The sequence below is a fragment of the Dendropsophus ebraccatus genome, chromosome 1, assembly GCF_027789765.1.
Source record: "Dendropsophus ebraccatus isolate aDenEbr1 chromosome 1, aDenEbr1.pat, whole genome shotgun sequence".
NCBI lineage: Eukaryota > Metazoa > Chordata > Amphibia > Anura > Hylidae > Dendropsophus > Dendropsophus ebraccatus.
In genome coordinates, this window is record NC_091454.1 from 132,022,602 (window position 1) to 132,045,348 (window position 22,747).

General features: G+C 42.9%; 1 protein-coding gene across 1 annotated transcript in view; it reads left to right on the plus strand.

The window, feature by feature from the left end:
• The window catches only part of MKLN1 (muskelin 1), a 54,103-nt gene that overhangs the window by 10,064 nt on the left and 21,292 nt on the right, over positions 1-22,747 (plus strand). Inside the window, exons 2-6 of the mRNA XM_069979059.1 lie at positions 10,543-10,612; positions 11,156-11,298; positions 14,931-15,019; positions 15,454-15,563; positions 19,995-20,187. Of these exons, the coding sequence (XP_069835160.1) occupies positions 10,543-10,612; positions 11,156-11,298; positions 14,931-15,019; positions 15,454-15,563; positions 19,995-20,187 (605 nt within the window). The remainder of the gene's footprint in view (positions 1-10,542; positions 10,613-11,155; positions 11,299-14,930; positions 15,020-15,453; positions 15,564-19,994; positions 20,188-22,747) is intronic.

Below are 22,747 nucleotides of genomic sequence, written 5' to 3' on the forward strand. Positions count from 1 at the left end.
GGGACCCGCGCCGGCTAATAGAGGCACTGCCCGGCTGCAGATTGCAGCCGGGATCGGTGCCGTTCAGAGCGGGGTCCCGGCGGGACCCCGCTCTGAACACGCCCTGCGGCACCATGACGTATCAGATCCATCAAAGCAAATACATTAATTTAGCAAACTTGCCTCCTTCTGATATGCTGCTTTTTACGTGCTGTTGTTGACACCTTGTTACCTATTTTACAGACCACCACTCCACTCTAAAAACAGTAGTCTGTTTGGTATACATATAGCTATAGTATATATATAATTATGAAACACGAACTGGAGAGAGTGGAACGGCTGCACATCCCATCTATGGCTGATACTAATGCCGCTAGGCCTATATTAAAAATCAACACCAGAGTGTCTGTATATGAATTGATCAAGCCATATTGCCCCGTGTACCACCGCGCAGGTCCTCTGGTCCGCACGGGTCCCTACGCTAACTCCACACCGTGTCGGTCAGCGACCGCCAACCCCGCAAAGCGTGCACATGCAGGGAAGGGAGGCCATGGAACGGCCCTGCAACCCCAATGTCACAGGACCAGACCCAAAAAGCCCCACCAAAACCCAGCCAGCACCACCGGCGGGGAAGGCTGCCCCCAAACGACACAAGTATGGATATGGTACTACACTTACCATTGCTGCTCTCACAGAATGGGGAAGACATAGGGTCTAGACATGTGAGCACAGACATATCCTGCTAATTTTGGTCATGTGGGTCTTATAAAGGAGTGCTAGCTGTTCAGAGAGGGAGAACTGTGAAACACGAACTGGAGAGAGTGGAACGGCTGCACATCCCATCTATGGCTGATACTAATGCCGCTAGGCCTATATTAAAAATCAACACCAGAGTGTCTGTATATGAATTGATCAAGCCATATTGCCCCGTGTGCACGCCTGCGGGGTTGGTGGCCACTGACTGGCACGGTGTGGACTTAGTGTAGGGACCCATGTGTATCAGATACCGGCACGAGGTACATGGGGCAGTATGGCTTGATCAATTCATACACAAAATTCTGATGTGTTTTTTATTTTAGCCTAGCGGCACTAGTATCATCCATAGGTGTGAGGTGCAGCACTCTGTTTCTTCCCTGAACCGCATATATATAATTATATTATACAGTGTATATATCTATACGCTTACTTTATAGCTATATATACTCCAGCCAGACTACTGTTTTTAGAGCAGAGTGGTGGTCTGTAACCTAGACAACGTGCTGTGAACAATGGGAGGAAAGGAGGTGCATATTGGGATAAGGAAGCAAGTTTGCTTAAAAAAAAGCAATAAAATTACAGAAATCCTTAAAGGACAACTCAAACAGGACCTGCCAAAAAAAAAAAAAAAGACACACACACTCACTCCATACTCGCCATCCCTCCGCTGACGATCGCCACTCAAATTGCCCGCTGTTCGTGTCTTATCACCTCCAGACGCCGTCCTGCTATCTCCCATATTTCTGGGTTCACAGGAGAGAAGAGGCTGCCGGGTGGGGGTGGGAGGGGGGACGGAAAGTGAGGGAAGGGGGCCAGACCGCTTATTTACACATTACAAAGTTATATAACTTTGTAATGTGTGTTAAATAAGCTTAAAAAAAAATTGTGGGAGTTGTCCTTTAACTCGACAAGTCCTGCTAGCATAACTGTTAGTTGAGATGAGAATACCCCTGTTAATTAGGGGTTCTTTATGGTTTTACTGCCTGGATCTACCATGGAATCTTCTGGTTGTGTAGTCGACCAGTATGACCCTGAATGTCGTGCTGAGTCTGAACACGAGCCCTTTACAATGCAGTGTTCCAAAGCACATAAACATCTGAAATGTCGTGTGTTTTTTTTAAGTCTTCCTTTGTGTAAAAGGCAAAAAAAAGCAGGCCATGCATTTTCAAAAACCTTCCCCAAGTAATATGTATTCTTTTATATAAATGTGACATTTTCCTGACAAATTCCCTTTACCAGAACTGGCAGTAACCCAGACTTGACCTTGTCTGAAAGAACAAGCGTTAGATGAACTGCTTTGCCTTTACAGGTAAATAGGCTTTGCAAACAGGAAAGATTCCAAAGTTTATTTGCAGGTGGTGCTTACTTTTGTCACTTGTCACTGTGATGATAAAACTAGCCTACTGGAAATAACTGGAGTCCATATATTGTAGTGATGCTTTGTACAGTCTATATTATGATGTAGCTTCCAGCTTGTACTGTACTTTGAATGAAAGCGATATAATAGCCTAATGCAATCACTTACATCTAGTTACATAGTTAATACGGTTGAAAAAAGACACATGTCCATCAAGTTCAACCAAGGAGGGGATGGATACAGGGAAGGGGGAGGGGTGATAGGTTCTATCCATATGCATTTATATTATTTTGCTCTAAGAACTTGTCTAGCCCCGTTTTGAAGCCATCTACTGTATTTGCTGTGACCAGATCCTGTGGTAGACTGTTCCACAGATTCACAGTTCTCATGGTAAAGAAGGCTTGTCGCCTCCGGAGATTGAACCTTTTTTTCTCCAGGCGGAGGCAGTGCCCTCTTGTACTTTGAGGGGGTTTTACCTGGAACATCTTTTCCCCATATTTCTTGTAGGGGCCATTTATATATTTAAATAAATTAATCATATCTCCCCTTAAACGTCTCTTCTCCAGACTAAACAAATGTAATTCTTTTAATCTCTTCTCATAACTAAGATGCTCCATTCCCCTTATTAGTTTAGTTGCCCGTCTTTGTACCCTCTCCAGCTCTAGAACATCCTTTTTATGAATTTGTGCCAGTAACAAATGCATAGTAACTTTTAGTGCAGTTTAAAATAGAAATGCAATGATTTTAAAAATGTCTTTTATAGAATTGTTTAGATATTTAGAGAAGATCTTTGACAAATTTTTTTAAACTTGTATAGCGTAGGATAGAGAGAGTAATTTAGACTCTAGTTTGAGTTTTTGTATCACACTTTGTTAGAATTGATGGTTTTCTGTCAGCCAATAGCAGAGAGGCAGTGTTCATTCTTTGAGGGCAGAGCAGACGCACAAGACAAACCTGATTGAAGCAATAGGATAGGCAGAATGACAGGTGGAGTCCGCTGCGTATACTCTGCTTGTAAATTCCGCCACTTTTACTCAGTGTGCACGGGCCCTTAGCTGGGAGGTTTAATCACTGCAGCCAATCATTCTTTGGATTCATTCTCACTTCTGGACTCTGGGGAATAAATGATCTATTCAACAGAAACATAGAAGATTGTTGGCATAAAAAGACCACTGGTTCTGTCTAGTCTGCCCGTTTAGTATTTCCCTTCTTATTATGCTAGGATAGATGTATTTGTCTCAGGCAGGTTTACATTCTGCCTGAGACAAATGAAGTTTAGATATCAGAAAATGACAGCATTTTTTGAGGCATGGGGTACATACAAGGGAACAGGAAGGTCAGAATTTAGTGGAGAGGGGTCTCATAACTGCCAGGAGGAATCTGATAGGTCCTGATGTAACCTTTATATTTCACAGGAAGATCTTCTTCTCGAACAGACTGATATCCTTGCTACAAATCGCTCTTAAAGGAGTATTCCAGCCCCCCAAAATAGAAAGGTTTTATAAGCAGCAGATACTTGCCTCTCTGATGTTCTATATGTTTTTTCTTACCTTTTCCAGTCCAGTCTTACCCGTCTTTTTGCCCTTTCGTCTTCACTCTCCACTGTCAGACTACATTTCCCTGCAGTCTTTGCGGTGTGCATTCCATGTGCGCATCACACATGGGTCATTGCTTAGTGAAGGGACGGTTCCTAGACCATGCCCCTTATGCTGTGGGTATAGCGAAGGATGTTGCTAAACCACGCCCCTCACTATACCCTCAGCATAAGGGGCATGGTCTAGGAACCGTCCCTTTACTATGCAAGGCCCCTTGTGTGATGCAGACATGGAATGCACACCGCAAAGACTGCAGGAAAATGTAGCCTTCTGTTCACAAAGCCAGGCACGGTGGAGGGCATGTGACCTCCGTCTCCTGCAAAGGGGAGTGGAGGTGCAACGGAGGGAGTAGGAGACTAGGAGGGTCACTTCCCAGTCATTTTCCTCCTCTCCTATTGATAAGTTTATTACCATCTCGGAGGAACACAGCCGGACTGGTAATAACTCTGTCACAAAGTAATGTAACTTGTCATTTACTTTGTAATTGTATTACAATTGTATTATCTTATTTGACCGGAATACCCCTCTAACTGGTGGTGTGACCGGATCACATGAAACAGTAACAATAAAAGACTCAAAATGTATGGATGCAGCAAAGCTGGGATAAAAAAAAAATATGCTGCTAGAATATTACTCATGTGTTGGCATTATTCCGAAAGAATTTGCTAATCACATTATGCAAAAACAAGTTTGTATACATTGGCATACTGAAAGGTGAAAAGGTATGCTGATGCATGATGCAGCTGACTGTAGCCTGCCAGTGTAGTTTGGGCCATTTGAGGTTTTGTTTTGACTGTTTGTTGTGATTGGTTGGGTCGTCTCTATTTTAATGGTATATGAAGAGGACCTGTCACTAGGTTAACAGAAGGGAATCAGGAGTCTAACCTCACTTCCTCCTGTCTTGCATAAAAACCTTTTGTGCCTTTAACAGATATCTCAGTAAAGCGCCTTTCCCTGAAAATTGTTTTCTTAGTCTCATTCACAGGGGTGGTGCTAATTTTGCTCTAAAGTAGCGTTGCTTTTTCTAATCTTGGATAACCCCTTTAAGATAGAATTATGACTTACTGATAATTTTGTGTTCACCATGCCCACCATGACAGCATTTATTTCCGTTTTACTTACTGAGGTGGTTCCTGGAGAGGTGTTACTGTTTCTCTCTAGGGTGAATCTTCGCTGTTGTCTTTTGGTGGGCTTAAGAAAACGAAATTCTTTTTAGCCAAACTTGGAATCAATGCAAAGAAAAACTGTAATGTTTGTTGTTTTTTCTTTCTTAACCTTGAACACGCTAGAATTTTTCCGAACAGTGTGGCATTTGATTACTGGTGGCTAAAGGGTTGAATGCATCCCTAAGGCTGTAAACACTGATCCAAAAGCCTTTCAGGAGTTTCCTGGCTATAAAAACGGAAAAGTAAAAAATAAAAAGGGGGGGGGGGGGGAGGAAACTCACCTGCTGCAGGTCGCAGCATTGTCCTCCTCAGGCTTACTCCTCAGTCTTGACACTGACACTGCCCAATTAACGTCACTTGTGCTCTGCAATGCTGGAGGGAAGGTAGCGGCCTCTTGTGTCCAGATGTTACATAGTTAATACGGTTGAAAAAAGACACATGTCCATCAAGTTCAACCAAGGAGGGGATGGATACAGGGAAAGGGGGAGGGGTGATAGGTTCTATACATATGCATTTATATTATTTTGGTCTAAGAACTTGTCTAGGCCGGTTTTGAAGCCCTCTACTGTATTTGCTGTGACCAGATCCTGCGGTAGACTGTTCCACAGATTCACAGTTCTCATGGTAAAGAAGGTTTGTCGCCTCCGGAGATTGAACAGTTTTGTCTTGAGGCGGAGGCAGTGCCCTCTTGTCCTTTGAGGGGGATTTACCTGGAACATCTTTCCCCGTATTTCTTGTAGGGGCCATTTATATATTTAAATTAATCATATCTCCCCTTCAATGTCTCTTCTCCAGACTAAACAAATGTAATTCTTTTAATCTCTCCTCATAACTAAGATGCTCCATTCACCTATTAGTTTAGTTGCCCGTCTTTGTACCCTCTCCAGCTCTAGAACATCCTTTTTATGAATCGGGTTCCAAAACTGGACGGCATACTCCAGATGAGGCCGCACCAAAGCTTTATAAAGCGGTAATATTATATCTCTGTCCCGTGAGTCCATGCCTGTTTTAATGCATGGCAATATCCTGCTGGCTTTAGAAGCAGCTGACTGACATTGTGTACTGTTCTGTAGTCTATTATCTACAAGTACACCCAGATCCTTCTCCATCAGCGACTCCCAGAGTAATTCCCCCCAGGACATATGATGCATGCGGGTTATTAGTACCCAGGTGCATAACTTTACATTTATCCACATTGAACCTCATTTGCCAAGTGGACGCCCAAACACTGTGTGTCTAAGTCATCCTGTAACATCTGCATATCCTCCATAGACTGTACTGTACTACAAAGCTTGGTGTCATCTGCAAAGATAGAAACATTGCTGTTAATTCCATTCTCAATATCATTAATAAACAAGTTAAACAGAAGAGGGCCCAGTACTGACCCTTGGGGTACACCACTTATTACCGGGGACCATTCGGAGTAGGAATCATTGACCACCACTCTCTGGGTACGATTATTAAGCCAGTTTTCAATCCAGTTACACATTAAATTTTTCAAACCAATAGACTTTAACTTACCCATCAGACGTCCATGAGGAACTGTGTTAAACGCTTTTGCAAAATCCAGGTACACGATACCCACAGCCGCGCCACCATCCAGGCTTCTACTCACCTCTTCATAGAAACATATTAGGTTGGTTTGACAGCTTCTGTCCTTTGTAAAACCATTCTGGTTATCACTTATAATACTATTAGCCACTACATATTCCTGGATGTAGTCCCTTATAAGACCCTCAAATAGTTTCCCCACAATGGACGTTAAGCTTACAGGTCTATAGTTACCTGGGGAAGTTTCAGAGCCCTTTTTGAAGATCGGCATTACATTTGCCTTATGCCAGTCCCTCAGCACAATACCAGTAAGCAAGGAATCACGGAATATTTCATACAAGGGTAGTGAAATTACAGAACTGAATTCCCTAAGAACTCTGGGGTGTAATCCATCGGGCCCTGGAGCTTTGGTTACATTGAGTTTATTTAATTTATCTTGGACCATATCTATAGTAAACTAGTTCAGTACATTACATGTGTTAGCAGCACTGGCCCCACCCACCTCAGTACTGGCCCCACCCACAACAGCTCCATCCTCTTCTTTTGTATATACAGAACTGAAGAACCCATTAAGTAACTCAGCTTTCTCCTGATCCCCAGTTATTAACTCCCCGTCACCATTATTTAGGGGTCCTACATGCTCTGACCTTGGTTTTTTTTGCATTAATGTATTTTGAGAATTTTTTGGGGTTTCTTTTGCTGTCTATAGCTACCTGCCTTTCATTGTGAATTTTTGCTGCTTTTATTAAATTTTTACAGGTTTTGTTGACTTATTTGTAATGTTTAAATGCTACAGCTGACCCCTCTGATTTGTATTTTTTGAATGCCCCTTTTTTCTCATTTATAGCCCCTCTAACCTCGGTTGTAAGCCATGTAGGATTGGATTTTAACCGTTTATATTTGTTACCCATAGGAATATATTTGGCAGTACAGTTATTTAATGTGGATTTGAAGATTTCCCATTTATTAGCTGCATCAGTATGTGACAGCAGCCGCTCCCAGTCTATGCCCTGAAGTTCAGCCCTTAACCCAGGAAAATTGGCCCTTTTAAAATTAAGAGTTTTTGCCCTCCCAACATGTTTTTCTGTTCTACACTTTAAGCTAAAAGTCACTATATTGTGGTCACTATTACCCAGGTGTTCATGGACAGTGACATCCCCAACCAGCTCAGCGTTGTTAGAAATAACCAGATCCAACAAGGCATCACTTCTAGTTGGCTCCTCCACAAACTGGCCCAGAAAATTATTCTGCAGGAGGTTAAGAAATTCCCTCCCCTTTGTGGTTTTAGCTGAACCGTGACCCCAATCTATATCTGGGTAGTTGAAGTCACCTATTACCACTACTGTCCCCTCCCGGGCAGCCCACTCTATTTGTCTATTCAACTGACCATCTATCCCCTCAGTAATGTTGGGGGGTCTATAGATTACACCAAGAATAGTTTTTTCACTCTTTACCTCCTTCTGTAGTTCTACCCACAATGCTTCCACATCATCAGTCATCGGCCACTATTGCATCTTTTACACTCACTTTAATTTCATTTCTGACATACAGACATACTCCTCCTCCCCTTCTGCTCACCCTGTCCCTTCTGAACAACACAAATCTCTGAATATTGATAGCCCAGTCATGTGAGGAGTCCAGCCATGTCTGTCACACCAACCACATCAATGGACTCCTCCAGAACCAAGGCCTCCAGCTCCCCCATCTTGCTGGCTAGACTCCTGGCATTAGTAACCATACACTTTATATTACCATCGAGTTTAACCGCTTCATTATAAGAAATAGGATTTATTACTGTGCTGTGGCTACAATCATCCTCACAATCAGATGGATCTCCCTATCCACTGCTCTTATTCTCCCCCTACAGGACCCTTCTCCTCCCTCCTCAATGTTCTGTCCCTCCTCTAACCTATCCGCAATAGGTATAATGCTCTCTGACCACAAGATTGACTGACTGGTCAATCACAGCACCGCATATAATTATGCACTCCTGATTAGGAGCATGTACAGTTAAAGGGCCAGTACTCAGTGGCACATGCCCGGCTGTTAGTACTGCCCATTCTATGCATCTGGAATTTCAGACAGATTCTAGATGTGCATCTGGAGCTGTCCAGAAATTCTGGATGTCCCCATAGGGTTCTATAGAGTGTCCGCCCCAGAAAATATAGAACTTCTTATTTGTCCAGAATTCTGGCATGGACCATTTAGGAAAAATCCTGTAAGGGTATTCATGACCAATAGAACCCTATGGGTCTGGATATCTGCCTGGATTTCCTGATAAGTGAGCTTGAGGTTTGTACTTTAATTTCTGGCATTTTTCCAGTAAAAAGGCCATGTGTGATACTACACTGAGAAAGATATACCTTGTGTTTGTAGAAACAGACCGAAGAGTCTGCAAGCCTTGGTTAAGAAATATGAAAATTTTACCTACCAAGCATTACAGTGCTTGGGGTCAGAGTAGAGGTAACCCATTTTCTGCCACTTTATGACAAGTTATGTAAGCTATGGTAGAAAATGTAAGGGTTCACACAGAGTAAATACGGCGGAATTCCGCGGCGGAGGAACCCACCGAGCTCCGTGTCCTGCAGTGAGTGAGTGAGAGGGCAGCAGAGGAGGAGTGCACGGTCTCCCATAGACAGGCAATGACAAACTTGAGACAGACTGGATTCTGTGGCTGAAAGTTCCGCCGCAGAATTTCGCCTGTTACTCATTGTGAACATACTCTTAGTAAATAAGTCTGGACCCATGTTCACGGGGTGCTCCATAAATTTGCCAGTTGTGGGCATAAAAACCCCAATTGATCAGGTCATCACTGTCTGTCATATGAGTGTGTATATACTGGCCTTCCCATTCTCCCTTGAAGGCAGATATTGGAGAAGAGAAGGATCGAGTTGTTGGATTTTTAAGGAGAAGTCTGGTGATTGCTAAAATTCTGAGCGGCCACCTGATGGACTGCCCGCTCAGCCATTCAGTGACTGGAGTGGCCTCCCGCCCCAGTCACTGACTGGTTTAGTGGCCAGTCCATCAGCCGAGAGAGACATTTTTCCCCCCAGTCGTGACGTCATCACAACTTTGGGTAAAATCATTTCCATCGGGGGCCCCGCAGCCCCTTCCGCCGCTCACCACGGGCACGAAGAGAGAGGTAAGTGCCTACTTGCAACCAGTTTCCCCCTACCGAATGCAGAATTTTTGCAATCGACAGACTTCTCCTTTTAATATCAACAGTTCTTTTGACCTGTAGGGACATAAGCTGCTGCCATAGGTGTCTAACAGAATTGTTAACCACTCTCCCCCTTGGCCAAGCATCAGAAGAGACCTAGTTCATCTGACTGTGATCTTATGTGTTTGGCCAGCTCATTGTAATATTGCCTGTGATGTGTAAAGATCATATATTGAATGTATACTGTATGTTGAGCATAGAATTTTGTCTATTAGAATTAACCAATAACCATAAGGGTGTGAGAACAGTGTGTTGTACTTTTTCTGCCTGTAACATTGAGATGAATACAGAAAAGTGAACTCTGAGTGGGAGCTGTCTTGAGTGGGAGTTTCAGAATCTCATATATATATATATATATATATATATATATATATATATATATATATATATATATATATAGTGTGTGTGTTTATTATTATTATTATTATTTCTTTTTAATATGGATCATTGGAGTCCAACCTATGATCTTCCAGCTGTTGCAAAACTACAATTACCATCAAGTCTTGATGTCTGGACAGCCAAAGCTTTGACAGCAACAGCTAAAGGGTAGCAGGTTGGGCACCACTGATAGTGTCAGAAAAAGACGTTCAGGGTTATTGGTCAGACCCTGTAGAATGATTGGGGGGGAGAGGACTGTGTTGTCATGTGCTCCTCCCCCTGCTATCTATCTGTGGGAGCAGATGTGTCCCATAGACTTTCATTATGGTGTTGTCTCCTTACGCGACTAAGAACTGGGAGAGAATGCACTGAGCCTGACTTCTCCTGCCTCTTTCCCCAGATCTGTTGTGATCTGAGCACTCAGACCCTGACCGACATGTCAACACTTTTCTGGTCACAGTGCCTCTTCAAAGTATTTTAACAATAGGTATTCTTCTAATGACACATTCCCTTTAACGTAATTCTGTTTTTATTTTATAGAAACATTTTAGTAGACAAACCGAATGATCAGTCTTCACGGTGGTCTTCAGAGAGCAACTACCCTCCTCAGGTAAGTCTTTACAGAGCAAAAATGCACAGAGATTATTTTGTCCTTATTATTGTAACAGTCTCTCCTGGCATTAGACTCCTTAAGCTGTGGATTCAGTTTTGACTTTTATGTCGTCATGTGGTAATGCATCAATAAGCATGTTGTAAACGTTGAAGGGGTAGTTCACAAAAAAAACTTCAAATTAACTGGTACCACAAAGTGTCAGAGACTTGTAATTTACTTCTTTTAAAAGAAAATCTCAAGGCTTCCAGTATGTCCTGCAGGGAGTGGTATGTTCTTTCCATTCTGGAAAGCAGGAGAGGTTTTCTATGGGCATTTGCTGCTGTTCTGGACAGTTCCTGACTTAGGCAGAGGTGGCAGCAGAGAGCATTTTGTCAGACTGGACATTCTACCTGTTTGGCATTCACTTGTGGTCGTGGACAGCCAAAGATTGTTAGGTCTAAAAGGACCAGAAGCCTAAACCTGTGCAAGAAGCAAAATTGTCTGTATTGCAGACTCAAATCAAAGTAGACATAGTCATGTTTTTATTTCTTCTCCTTACAGTTTTTGATTTTGAAAGTTGAAAGGCCAGCTATTGTACAAAGCATCACATTTGGAAAATATGAGAAGACTCATGTCTGTAATTTAAAGAAGTTTAAAGTCTTTGGTGGAATGAATGAAGAAAATATGACAGAGCTTCTGTCCAGGTAAGGAAGATGACAAATAATGCCATGTATTCAAGATTCCCAACGCTTGCAAGGTAGAATATTTGCTATTTATTCAGTGAAGCATTTCATCTACTGCAAACAAAAACTTGTTTCAGCCAAGTAACCTCCATCCATAGATGAAGGCCACTTAGCCAAAAAGCCAAAAATATAATCGAGTGTTAAGCCCCTATTACACAGGGCGACGAGAGGGAGCAAGCAATTGCCGACCTGTTAGGTCAGCGCTTGCTGCCAGAGCTATTAGACGCCGACAGCGAGTGGGTACGAGCGGAGGGCTACCCAGGTGATCGCTAAATCGTCCTGGCAGCCCATAGAAGATATTGGCTCCTATTCCACGGAGCAATGCCAGCATATGGCTGCTATCCTGATCGTTGATTTTTCAATGTCTTGAGAGACAACGATCAGCCGACATCGTGCATGTTGGCTGATCGTTGTCTTCTATTACACAAAGCGATTATCGACCATACCGGTTGGTATTGGCCGATAATTGCTTCATTGCCTTTAGTCTCCTGTTAAGGCCCCTATACTCCTTCAATAACTAACGGCTGAACAAAGTAGCAGCTGGAAAGCTCTTTTCGTGTACAAGGGGGTTGGGCGGTGATTTTTCTATCATGCCCAACCCTTATTAACTCCAACATAATCTGATCTGATGGTCAGTCGGGAGAGCCCCATACACCTTACATCGAAGATGGAACCCGCCACGACAAAAGTTTAAGATATATGGGGACTTTTAGTGAAGTAAAGTGTTTTTCTCAAAGGAACCAAAGGTTGACAGTGAGCCATATCTGCATGTATATTGTCATCATTCTGTCTTATCAATGCCTCAACCAGGAAAAAAGAACTTTTATTAGCTTGGCCACCTTCTAATAATGAATCTGATTTAAAACCTAATAAAAATGTAAAATAACATGTTCTAATGATACATCCTTTTAAAATTCTTCCTCTTGGATAACAGTGGTTAACTACTACCCTGCCAGGGTTATCTTTGTATAAGAAATGGGGATGTCCGTTCATTAGCGCCATATTTCTTTTATAGCATTAGCCCATGCACCTGTATTTCGAGGTTGCATGTTAAAATGTGATGGAAATGCAGAATTTCTGTAATTTTGTTCTTAAATTATTTTCATTACATGCTTTCCTTGTAACTTCTAGCAATGTAGATCGAACATAGCGGCAATGTTAAAGTGAATCTGACAGATGCAATTCATGTTCTAAACTGCTAACTATATGAATAAAGAATACACATGATACCTATAATATATCCATTCCTGCTTCCAAACATAGTAAAACGGTTTGATTCTCCAGTAAATACTTTCCTAAGCTCCTGATCTGCTGCAAACTGGAATACCTGCTAACTGTCCCTCCCATACCTGCCCTGCTTGATTGACAGTCAGTTCTGTGCTGTAATCTAAGCAGGATAAAAGAAGGGGAGGAGGAGTCTTCCTAAAAGAAGGGGAGGAGGAGCCTTCCTAATACCAGGACTCTGACGCTTTTCACTGGACGCACATTCTGGATAGATGAAAGGTGCCATGTATTTTCTTCACCTAACAGCTATCTAACATTGTCAGCATTTTGGAACCTGAATTCATGTTCCAAACTGCTGAGTCAAGGAGATACACATTACCTTTTATCTATCCATCTGCACTTTCAGAATGTAGAACAATGCTTTTATTCTACTGGACTGCTAAAGGCGGAAATGCTGCCTCCTTGCTCTCCTCCCATTCCCACCCCTGATTGTCAGTGAATGAAGTAGGGATAGGGGATGTGAGGTAGGGATTAGGAGGAATTTTTGCTTGCAGCTGTACAGGGGTTTAAGGAAGGTAAATGAAAAGTACAAATTGTCTCCTTGACACTAACGGCTATCTTACAGTGTCAGTGGTTTGGAGCCTGAATTGTGCTGACAGATTTGTTTTAGGGACAGGGAAAGTGTTCCAACCTGGGGAACTTTGGGGCTGGGGAACACCTCTACACTTGCCAGCAGCAGATAATTGCTGTTAACCCCTTCCCGCCGTTGCACTGTAAATTAACGTTGTTGCAGCCTATGCCTGCTTCTGCAGCAATGTTAATTTACAAAGCGGGATGACACAGGCGCAGAAGCTGTGCTTGTGTCATCCCTAGGGGTCCCAGCTATCAGTGATAGCTGGGCACCCACCGCAACTCTCAGCACCACCGCAGCATCTATAGGGCTACAGAGGGAGAATTCTCTGTCCAGTAACCATCAAGGCTCTGCTATAAGCTGATGTCCACAAACGACCTGGGCATTGATGCATCAATGACCCATGGTCCTGAAAAGGTTAATTATTTTAGCATTTTTAGAACCACATGAAAACAAAAGGTACTATGTGTTTCCTAGTAATACTAAGGCTAACACTGTCAGCAGTGTTCACACCTTTTCAGCTGACAAATTTATTTTAAGGGTATGTTTAAAGCGAATGTACCATTAGGTACATTGTTTTTTTTTTTTTTTTACAGTAGCAAAGCGGTGCCGTTTTTTGGTGGTGCACCGGCCCATCTTTTTGCACAGAGGGAGGGGAATAAGGTCCCTTTGGGGGGCAGTGGGCCCACCACCAGTGCATAGAGCCTGGCCGGTGCACAGTCAAAGAATGTCACTGAGTGTGGGATCTGGGCAGCGTTTCAAAAAAAGGACTGCGCCAACGAGATCCCGATGCCGTCACGATTTGCTGCTGTTAAAAAAAAAGAAAAAAAAAAAGTAGTAAATGAAAGTGATATACCTAATGGTACATTTCATGCATCAAATTTCATGCTGCAAGTTTTTCGTTGTGTAATCTGCTTTGATTCTGTTTAGCATTAAAGTTTATGGCACTTCTTTTTTGCAGCTGATTTTCATTCCAATGCGAGAATGGAGTCTAGAGCATTGTATAGCGCTGCTGCTATGTTAAAAATAGTAGAGACCATGCTTACCTGTCCATGCTACCCCATGAGTCCCCTGCTCTGCCAGTCACTGAAAAAGGACATCTCCGTCTGATCAGGCTGTTACTAAGCAGGGACCCAGAGGTGCAAATAATTTTTAACATAAAAGCAACACCATATATTCAATTGCTATTGTTTTAAAACATCCTTTAAATGAGGGACATCCACTCAATTTTAACAGTGTGTGAGCATAGCCTTTCTGTGCTTTCAATACACCCCTGGTTTTGTTTGTAAAATACTGAGCAAAAATACTCTGGGTCAATTCATGCTGTGTTCATTCATTTAGTTACATTGATATCTGCAGCTTCAAATCGGTGACACAGCAAATACTGCAGCTGATACTCTACGTATGAATAAACCCTAATTTTGCATTTACACAGACAGATTATTTGACAGATTATCAAAGCCAAAGCCAGGAATGGGTTTGAGAAGAGGAGAAATCCCAGTTTTTCCTTTATGACCTGTTCCCTGTTTATAGTCTGTTCCTGGCTTTGGCTTCAATAATCTGTCAGATAAATATCTCTGCGTAAACACACCCTAAGGCATTAATAATTGTTCAGTACCCTAGTAGCTTAACATGAATACTTGTAAGATATGTAAATAAATACAATACAACATTGAGCCATCTCTAAACTTGTGTTCTTTTTTACTAACCCATAGTATACAAAACTTTCCTCTTTCAGTGGCCTGAAGAATGATTACAACAAGGAGACATTCACCTTAAAGCATAAAATTGATGAACAGATGTTTCCTTGTCGTTTCATTAAAATAGGTATGTTTCGTCACTGATTACTTCCATCAGATATTTATTTTAAAATTTGCATTACTCCATAGGCGTGGGAAGGATTTGCTGGCAGTAATTGCAAACATTTTTTTGAAAGCTGTGTATTTACATATGTATGTATATGTGACTGTGTGTAATGTAGGTCATGGGTGCCAGGTCGCCATGGCGACTAGAAAATCATGGCTGAGGACTGGTGCACATATCCTTTGAATGATAAAATTTGGCTGAGTACTGCTGCCACTAGGGGAAACATGCTGCATATGTTTTTATATTTGCTCACTGTTAATTCAGTGACAGCTGTATAAATGTGTATGCAATGAGGTCCTCTCTCGTGGGCGAAGATTGTTACCTGTCTTTTAGACTGTAGTGATTCAGTTGAACATGCCAGAATTAATATTTATTTATTATTTGTATTGTTCTAGTGCCTCTGTTGTCATGGGGTCCAAGTTTTAACTTTAGTATTTGGTATGTTGAAATCAATGGAATTGACGATCCGGATGTTGTACAACCCTGTCTTCATTGGTACAGTAAGGTAGGTGTGCATTTGAGCATTTGCTTGTATGGTTGTGTATATGGCAGGGCTTACTTCGTCTACGTTATTAGGCAAAGCTTAGGCATTAAATTGGCCTGTCTGACAATGATGTGGATAGTACACCTCTTCATATGAAGACCCCTACTAAAACATAGCTTTTATTATAATATAAGAATAAAATGAAAGGATCCTTTAATTTTAATATAATAAAAGGTACATTTGAAGGGGGGAGTGTCTTCATATGAAAAGGGGTATTGTACCACAGCCTTGTGCCTGAGGGTTGCAAGTATTTTATTAGTTGTGGAACCCAGGACGCACCTGTGAGAGGGATGTATGTCGGTTAGTTGTGCATAGTTCACAGCACGCGTCAAATTTAGTGTTCTGGTCACACCAAAAAACAGGAAAATATGCTATGAAAGAATAAATACATTAGGCTTTGTGTGACCCCTATTCTTCTTGATACAGTATTCTTCTGAACACTGTTTAGCAGATTAGGTCTGTAAAGCTGGAATTCTATGCAGCTTATTTAAGTCTAGTAAGCTAATTTAATACAAACCTAGCTAAAAACAGTTTACAGTGCTATAGATATGAGTGGGGTTTTCAAAATCTCAGTCACAAGTCGCAGGAAAATCCATGTGGACATTGGGCCTGTGCTGTTGCAGACGTACTGAAGGGGGTTTTGAGACATAGCCAGCAATGGAATTAAAAGTAAACTAACATAAATCAAGGACCTCATCTTTTCTGCTGAAACCACGTCTGTCCTTTTCTCAAAACACAGCGACACAAAGCTGTGTGTGAGCCCCCCTTTAGAGGTCCCCCCCCCCCCTTCCTGATGTGCTAGGAATGCCTCACCTCCATGATCACACACTACTAGAGATTGATCACGAACTGTGAACCGTTTTTCTCATGCATAAATTAAGAATGTTTGCGTAGCACTATAATCTGCTCTTATGACACTGAGAAATCTGCCGCTCTGCATGCAGTTGTTTATCTTCCATTTTGAGAACTGGTCATTGATGTAAGTTAGCTTTTATTATAAACTAGAAAATGTACCCAGCGTTGCCCGGGTATAAAATGTCAGTGTGTTAATTAGATTTGTTCCAAGGTCACCCAGGAGTCAAATCTATGCCCTTTGTTTTTTTTTTTTTTTGGTTTAGGCCCCATTCACACGTCCGTGTCAGTTTTTACTGTCAGGAAATCCTGATCAGGAGGCCTTAAATGTCATCAGGAAAGTATCAGGATTTCCTGACAGTAATTGTTTTTACCATCAGGAAACCATCAGGAAAAACCTTCAGGATTTCCTGATGAGAAGAAAAATAGGACATGTATTTCTGCAAACTGGATGGTCACAGCTTGCAGAATTACAACTCCCATCATGCTTGGCTGACAGGTCATGATGGAAGTTGTACTTCTGCAGTCTGTGGTCACCCAGGTTGCAGTACGTGATGGGAGTTGTACTTCTGCAACCTGGATGGCCACAGGCTGCAGAAGTACAACTTCCATCATGACCTGTCAGCCAAGCATGATGGGAGTTGTACTTCTGCAACCTGGATGGCCACAGGCTGCAGAACTACAACTCACATCATGGCCTGTCAGCAAGGCATGGTGGGAGTTGTACTTCTGCAACCTGGATGGCCACAGGCTGCAGAACTACAACTCCCATCATGGCCTGTCAGCAGGGCATGATGGGAGTTTTAATCTCACCTGTCCTGGTCTCCTGGCCGCTGGGGGGTGCGGGGGTGCCGCGATTGGCCTGGGGGGGGGGGGGTGCGGGGGTGCCGCGAGTGGCCGCGGGGGTGGTGCCTGGGTGACGCGAGTGGCCGCCGGGGGTACCTGCAGACAAGGATGCGGAAGAGGCAGCAGGAGGCCGGGGCAGAGGCGGAAGGTGAGTGGAACTCCGGACGCTTTCCTGATGTGCATCAGGAAAGCGTCCGGGGCCCGGGCGCTCCCATAGACTCCTATGGGGACGTCCGGGCCGGATTTCCGGACGAAAATAGGACCGGTTCTAAAAAATCCGGTCCTATTTTCCGGAACGGACACCCTTCCGGAAAATTCCGGAAGGGTGTCCGTGTCCAATGAAAGTCTATGCGTCCGGAAATCCATCCGGATTTCCTGATAGGAAATCCGGGTGGTTTTTCCGGACGTGTGAAGGGGGCCTTAAGGGGGAATCGCCAGGAGCCCTATATACTTCTTTATACACTATATACCCCGACAGTTCAGCACTGTTTATGTAAATTGTATCTTACGCACATTAGAAATAAACTAAAAACTTTAAACATCCTAAATACCTAATAGCCAAACTGAGATGTCATGTGATCAGACTGTATACAGAGCCTGGTTATATACAACATTGGCAGTGTTATATACAGAGCCTGGTTATATACAACATTGGCAGTGTAATATACAGCCTGGTTATATGCAATATTGGCAGTGTTATATACAGCCTGGTTATGTATAACATTGGTAGTGTTATGCTGAGCCTCGTTATATACAACATTGACAGTGTTAGTGGAGGTCCTGTATACCTGTAGTATATAGTTGGTGGAGGTCCTGTATACCTGTAGTGTAAAGTTTGCCCCCCCCCATTGACTGCAGACCATAAGTGTGTGTATGTGTGTGTGTGTGTAGAAAACCTGCAGCTTATAATAAGTGCATTCACAATCCTGCATCATCATAATTTGTCCCTCTGAAGGCCCTATTCCACCAACAGATCTGACGACAGATTATCAGCCAAAGATTCAAAGCCAAACCCAGGAATGGATTTGAAAAGAGGAGAAATCCAGTCTTTCCTTTATGACCTGATCTGTGATGATAGTCTGTTCCTGGGTTTGGCTTCAAATCTTTGGCAGATAATCTGTCGTCAGACCTGCTGGTGGAATAGGACCTTTAGGCACTACCTTTAGTCCTTGGTGAGGACAACACAGAAAAGGTTTCTAATACTGTATAACCCCCCCCCCCCCCCCCCCCCCCCCCCCCGCAGGTACTCCTATACTGTATACAGCTCCTCCCTGAAGGTAGCCCACATATTGTATACCCTTCCCCTACAGGTAGCCCCCATACTGTATACACCCCCACCCCTGCGGGTAGCCCCCATACTATATACACTCCCCTCCCACTTGCAGGTAGCCCCCATATTCTATAAATCAACACCCCCCCCACCCCCGCAGGTAGTCCCTATACTGCCGCTGCGAGTTTGCAGCCTGCCGCGAGTTTGTCTGCCCATAGAGTGCACAGGGCAGGGATCCACAGCGAGAAATCCACATCGGATACGCCCAGTGTGCTTGTATCCTTAGAGCCAGTTCACACTGAGGAAACACGGCGCAAGAGGAGCGGAGAGGAAAGGGAGTGGACGAGCGCGTGCTCTTCCATTCACTCAAAGCAGGACACTGAGCTCTTGGAATTGCACCGTGTTTGCTCAGTGTGAACTGGCCCTTACTGTATTTTTTTCTGTGGATCTGTTGTGAGGCAGCTGGCCCTATCAACCAATCAAATTCTAGCTCCCTGTGAAAATGAAAGTAGTAATCCTATTGGTTACTAAGGCCTCCAACTGACGTTTCTACTGGGCAGCTGCAGCACTAATATCACCTGTGTGTGCAGTGTGGAGATTTTCCCATTTATCTCTATGGGGTGTTCTTCCCCCTCCCCTCCTGTACAACTGGCGGGGACAGGACCTTCGCTCTAACCTTCCCGGGCACTCAATGTATCTGTGGGCCAAATTTGGGGTCAAACTGTTCAGGTGTTTGGAAGTCTATAGAGGACACAGACAGACTTTAATTTTTATGATATAGATTCACTAAACAAAAAATAACCAGGATTACATTCTTGCTAGTATACGCATTTTGATCTTTCTTGAACAATCGTAAATCACGTTGGGTCTGTATTCAGTTATATCTATTTTGCACTGTTATACTGTTGCCATTCCGTACAGATCATTCTGTGGAACAGTTTCTCCAAAGGCATATGTAATGGATAGCTAACACAGACATCACTACTTATTTACTTAGCCATGACCTTTTCCCCATTTTTGACATGGTCTAGTTGCAGTTCCATTTCACACTAGTGTCAAAGGTTCCTTTTACAATCATGAAATGACAGCAAGGTCACATGCCCTTTAATAAGGGATATTGCTCAAATCCCAATCCTTTAAATGGGTTTCTTTAGGGTTTAGAACTTTAGGGTTCTAGGATTATTTATGGTTGAAACCGAGCAGCAGACATTTGTTTTTTTCTGAAGATTGGCTGAAATCCAGGTGGAGTCTATGAATGTACATGTGAACAGACCCTCGCAAAAAGATGACTTGTCTGCAATCAGTCTGCTTGTTTTTTAACTTATTTATATAGATTTTCCTGTACAGTTTCTTGACCTTGAATATAGGGTTTATTGTATTTTTTGTTATAGTAAATATGCTCATTCTTTTCCTTGTTCTAGTAGTACCGTGAACAGGAAGCCATTCGCCTTTGTCTGAAGCACTTCCGTCAGCATAACTACACAGAAGCTTTTGAATCCTTACAGAAGAAGACAAAAATAGCTTTAGAGCATCCAATGCTAACAGAGTTGCATGACAAACTAGTACTGAAAGGAGACTTTGATGGCAGTGAGGAGCTGATTGAAAAAGCTGTAAATGGTAATACTGCATTTGTTTGCCATTTTATTTATACTCTGCTAGATTCCTTGTTTTAACCCTTTCCAGCACGAGGACGTAACTGTACATCCTCGCGCGGGTGTGGGCGTTCAGAGCGGGGCCGCGCAGCGACCCCGCTCTGAACCGCGGCGGTCCCGGGTGCCGTTTGTAGCCCGGGACCGCCGGTATTAACGGGCACGGTCCAATTGCCGTGCCCGCTAATACGGTAATCAGATACAGCTGTCAAACATGACAGCTGCATCCGATTACCAGATACAGCATTTCCCTGGTGTCTAGTGGCGGAGATCGCTCCTCCGGGACGTTGTCCCGAAGGAGCGATCTCCCTGTCTGATGGTGCCGTCCCCGGCTCGGCACTCGTTTGTATTCGGCTGCCGAAAGCAAACGAGTGCCGATCTCATTGATCTTTGCTGTATATCTATACAGCAAAGATCTCAATGAGAGATCAAAGTATATATACTAGAAGTCCCCTAGGGGGGCTTCTAGTATATGTGTTAAAAAAAAAAAAAAAAAAAAAGTGTTGTCATTAGTAAAAAGCCCCCTCCCCCAATAAAAGTCTGAATCACCCCCCTTTTCCCAGGTTATAAATAAAAGTTAATAAATAAATAAACATGTTTGCTATCGCCGCGTACGTAATCGCCCGAACTATTAATTAATCACATTCCTGATCTCGCACGGTAAACTGCATCAGCGCAAAAAAATCCCAAAGTGCATTTTTGGTCGCATCAAATCCAGAAAAATTTAATAAAAAGCGATCAAAAAGTCATATATGCGCAATCAAGGTATCGATAGAAAGTAAACATCATGGCGCAAAAAATGACCTCATACAGCCTCATAGACCAAAGGATAAAAGCGTTATAAGCCTGGGAATAGAGCGATTTTAAGGAATGTATATTTGTTAACAATGGTTTGAATTTTTTTACAAGCCATCAGATACAATATAAGTTATACATGTTTTAATCGTAACGACTTGAGGAACATGCATAACAAGTCAGTTTTACCCCAGGACGAATGGCGTAAAAACACATTCCCCCCCAAATAAAAGAAATGCGTTTTTTTTTTTCAATTTCACCACACTTGGGCTCATGTGGGTCTGTAGGTGTAAAAATGCAAGTGCTATGGCCTTTTAAAGGGGTAGTGTGGCGGTAAAAAATTATTCACAGACTAACACACATTACAAAGTTATACAACTTTGTAATGTATGTTATGTCTGTGAATGGCCCCCTTTCCCGTGTCCCACCACCCCCACCTGTGTACCCGGAAGTGTGGTGCGCTATACTCACCTGTCACGTGCCGACACCAGTCTTCTATCTTCATTCAGCGACGTCTTCGTCGGGCAGACGGCGAACAGCTCCGACTGTTCCGAATGCCGGCCGCCCTCTGCAGCGTCATCCGATGCTCAGCCGCTATTGTCGAAGCATAACTGTGCTCATCCAATCGCGGCTGAGCACAGTTGTGACGCGGCGGAGGGAGGACGGGCGGCAGCGACTCGGCCGTCCGAAGATGACGTTTGGCACAAGATGGCGGACAGCCCTTGACACGGATCAGGTAATGTATAATGCACCACACTTCCGGGTACACGGATGGGGGGGACACAGGGAACAGGGGGATTCACAGACATAACATACATTACAAAGTTGTATGACTTTGTAATGTGTGTTATTCTGTGAGTAATTTCTGAGCGCCGCACTACCCCTTTAACCCCTTAAGGACAGAGCCAATTTCGATTTTTTGCGTTTTAGTTTTTTCCTCCTTGTGCTTAAAAGGCCATAGCACTTGCATTTTTCCACCTAGAAACCCACATGAGCCCTTATTTTTTGCGTCACTAATTGTACTTTGCAATGACAGGCTGAATTTTTGCATAAAGTACACTGCGAAACCAGAAAAAAATTCAAAGTGTGGTGAAATTGAAAAAAAAAAAAGCATTTTGTTTATTTGGGGGAAATGTGTTTTTACGCCATTCGCCCTGGGGTAAAACTGACTTGTTATATATGTTCCTCAAGTCGTTACGATTAAAACAATATGTAACATGTATAACTTATATTGTATCTGATGGCCTGTAAAAAATTTAAACCATTGTCAACAAATATACGTCACTTAAAATCGCTCCATTCCCAGGCTTATAGCGCTTTTATCCTTTGGTCTATGGGGCTGTGTGAGGTGTCATTTTTTGCGCCATGATGTGTTCTTTCTATTGGTACCTTGATTGCGCATATAGGACTTTTTGATTGCTTTTTATTACAATTTTTCTGGATTTGATGCGACCAAAAATGCGCAATTTTGCACTTTGGAATTTTTTTGCGCTGACGCCGTTTACCGTGCGAGATCAGGAATGTGATTAATAGTTTGGGCGATAACGCACGTGGCGATAGCAAACATGTTTGTTTATTTATTTACTTTTATTTATAACCTGGAAAAAGGGGGGTGATTCAGACTTTTATTAGGGGAGGGGGATTTTTACTATTAACAACACTTTTTTTTTTTTTTACTTTTACTTTTTTACTAGAAGCCCCCCTGGGGGACTTCTAGTATAAGAGATCTGATC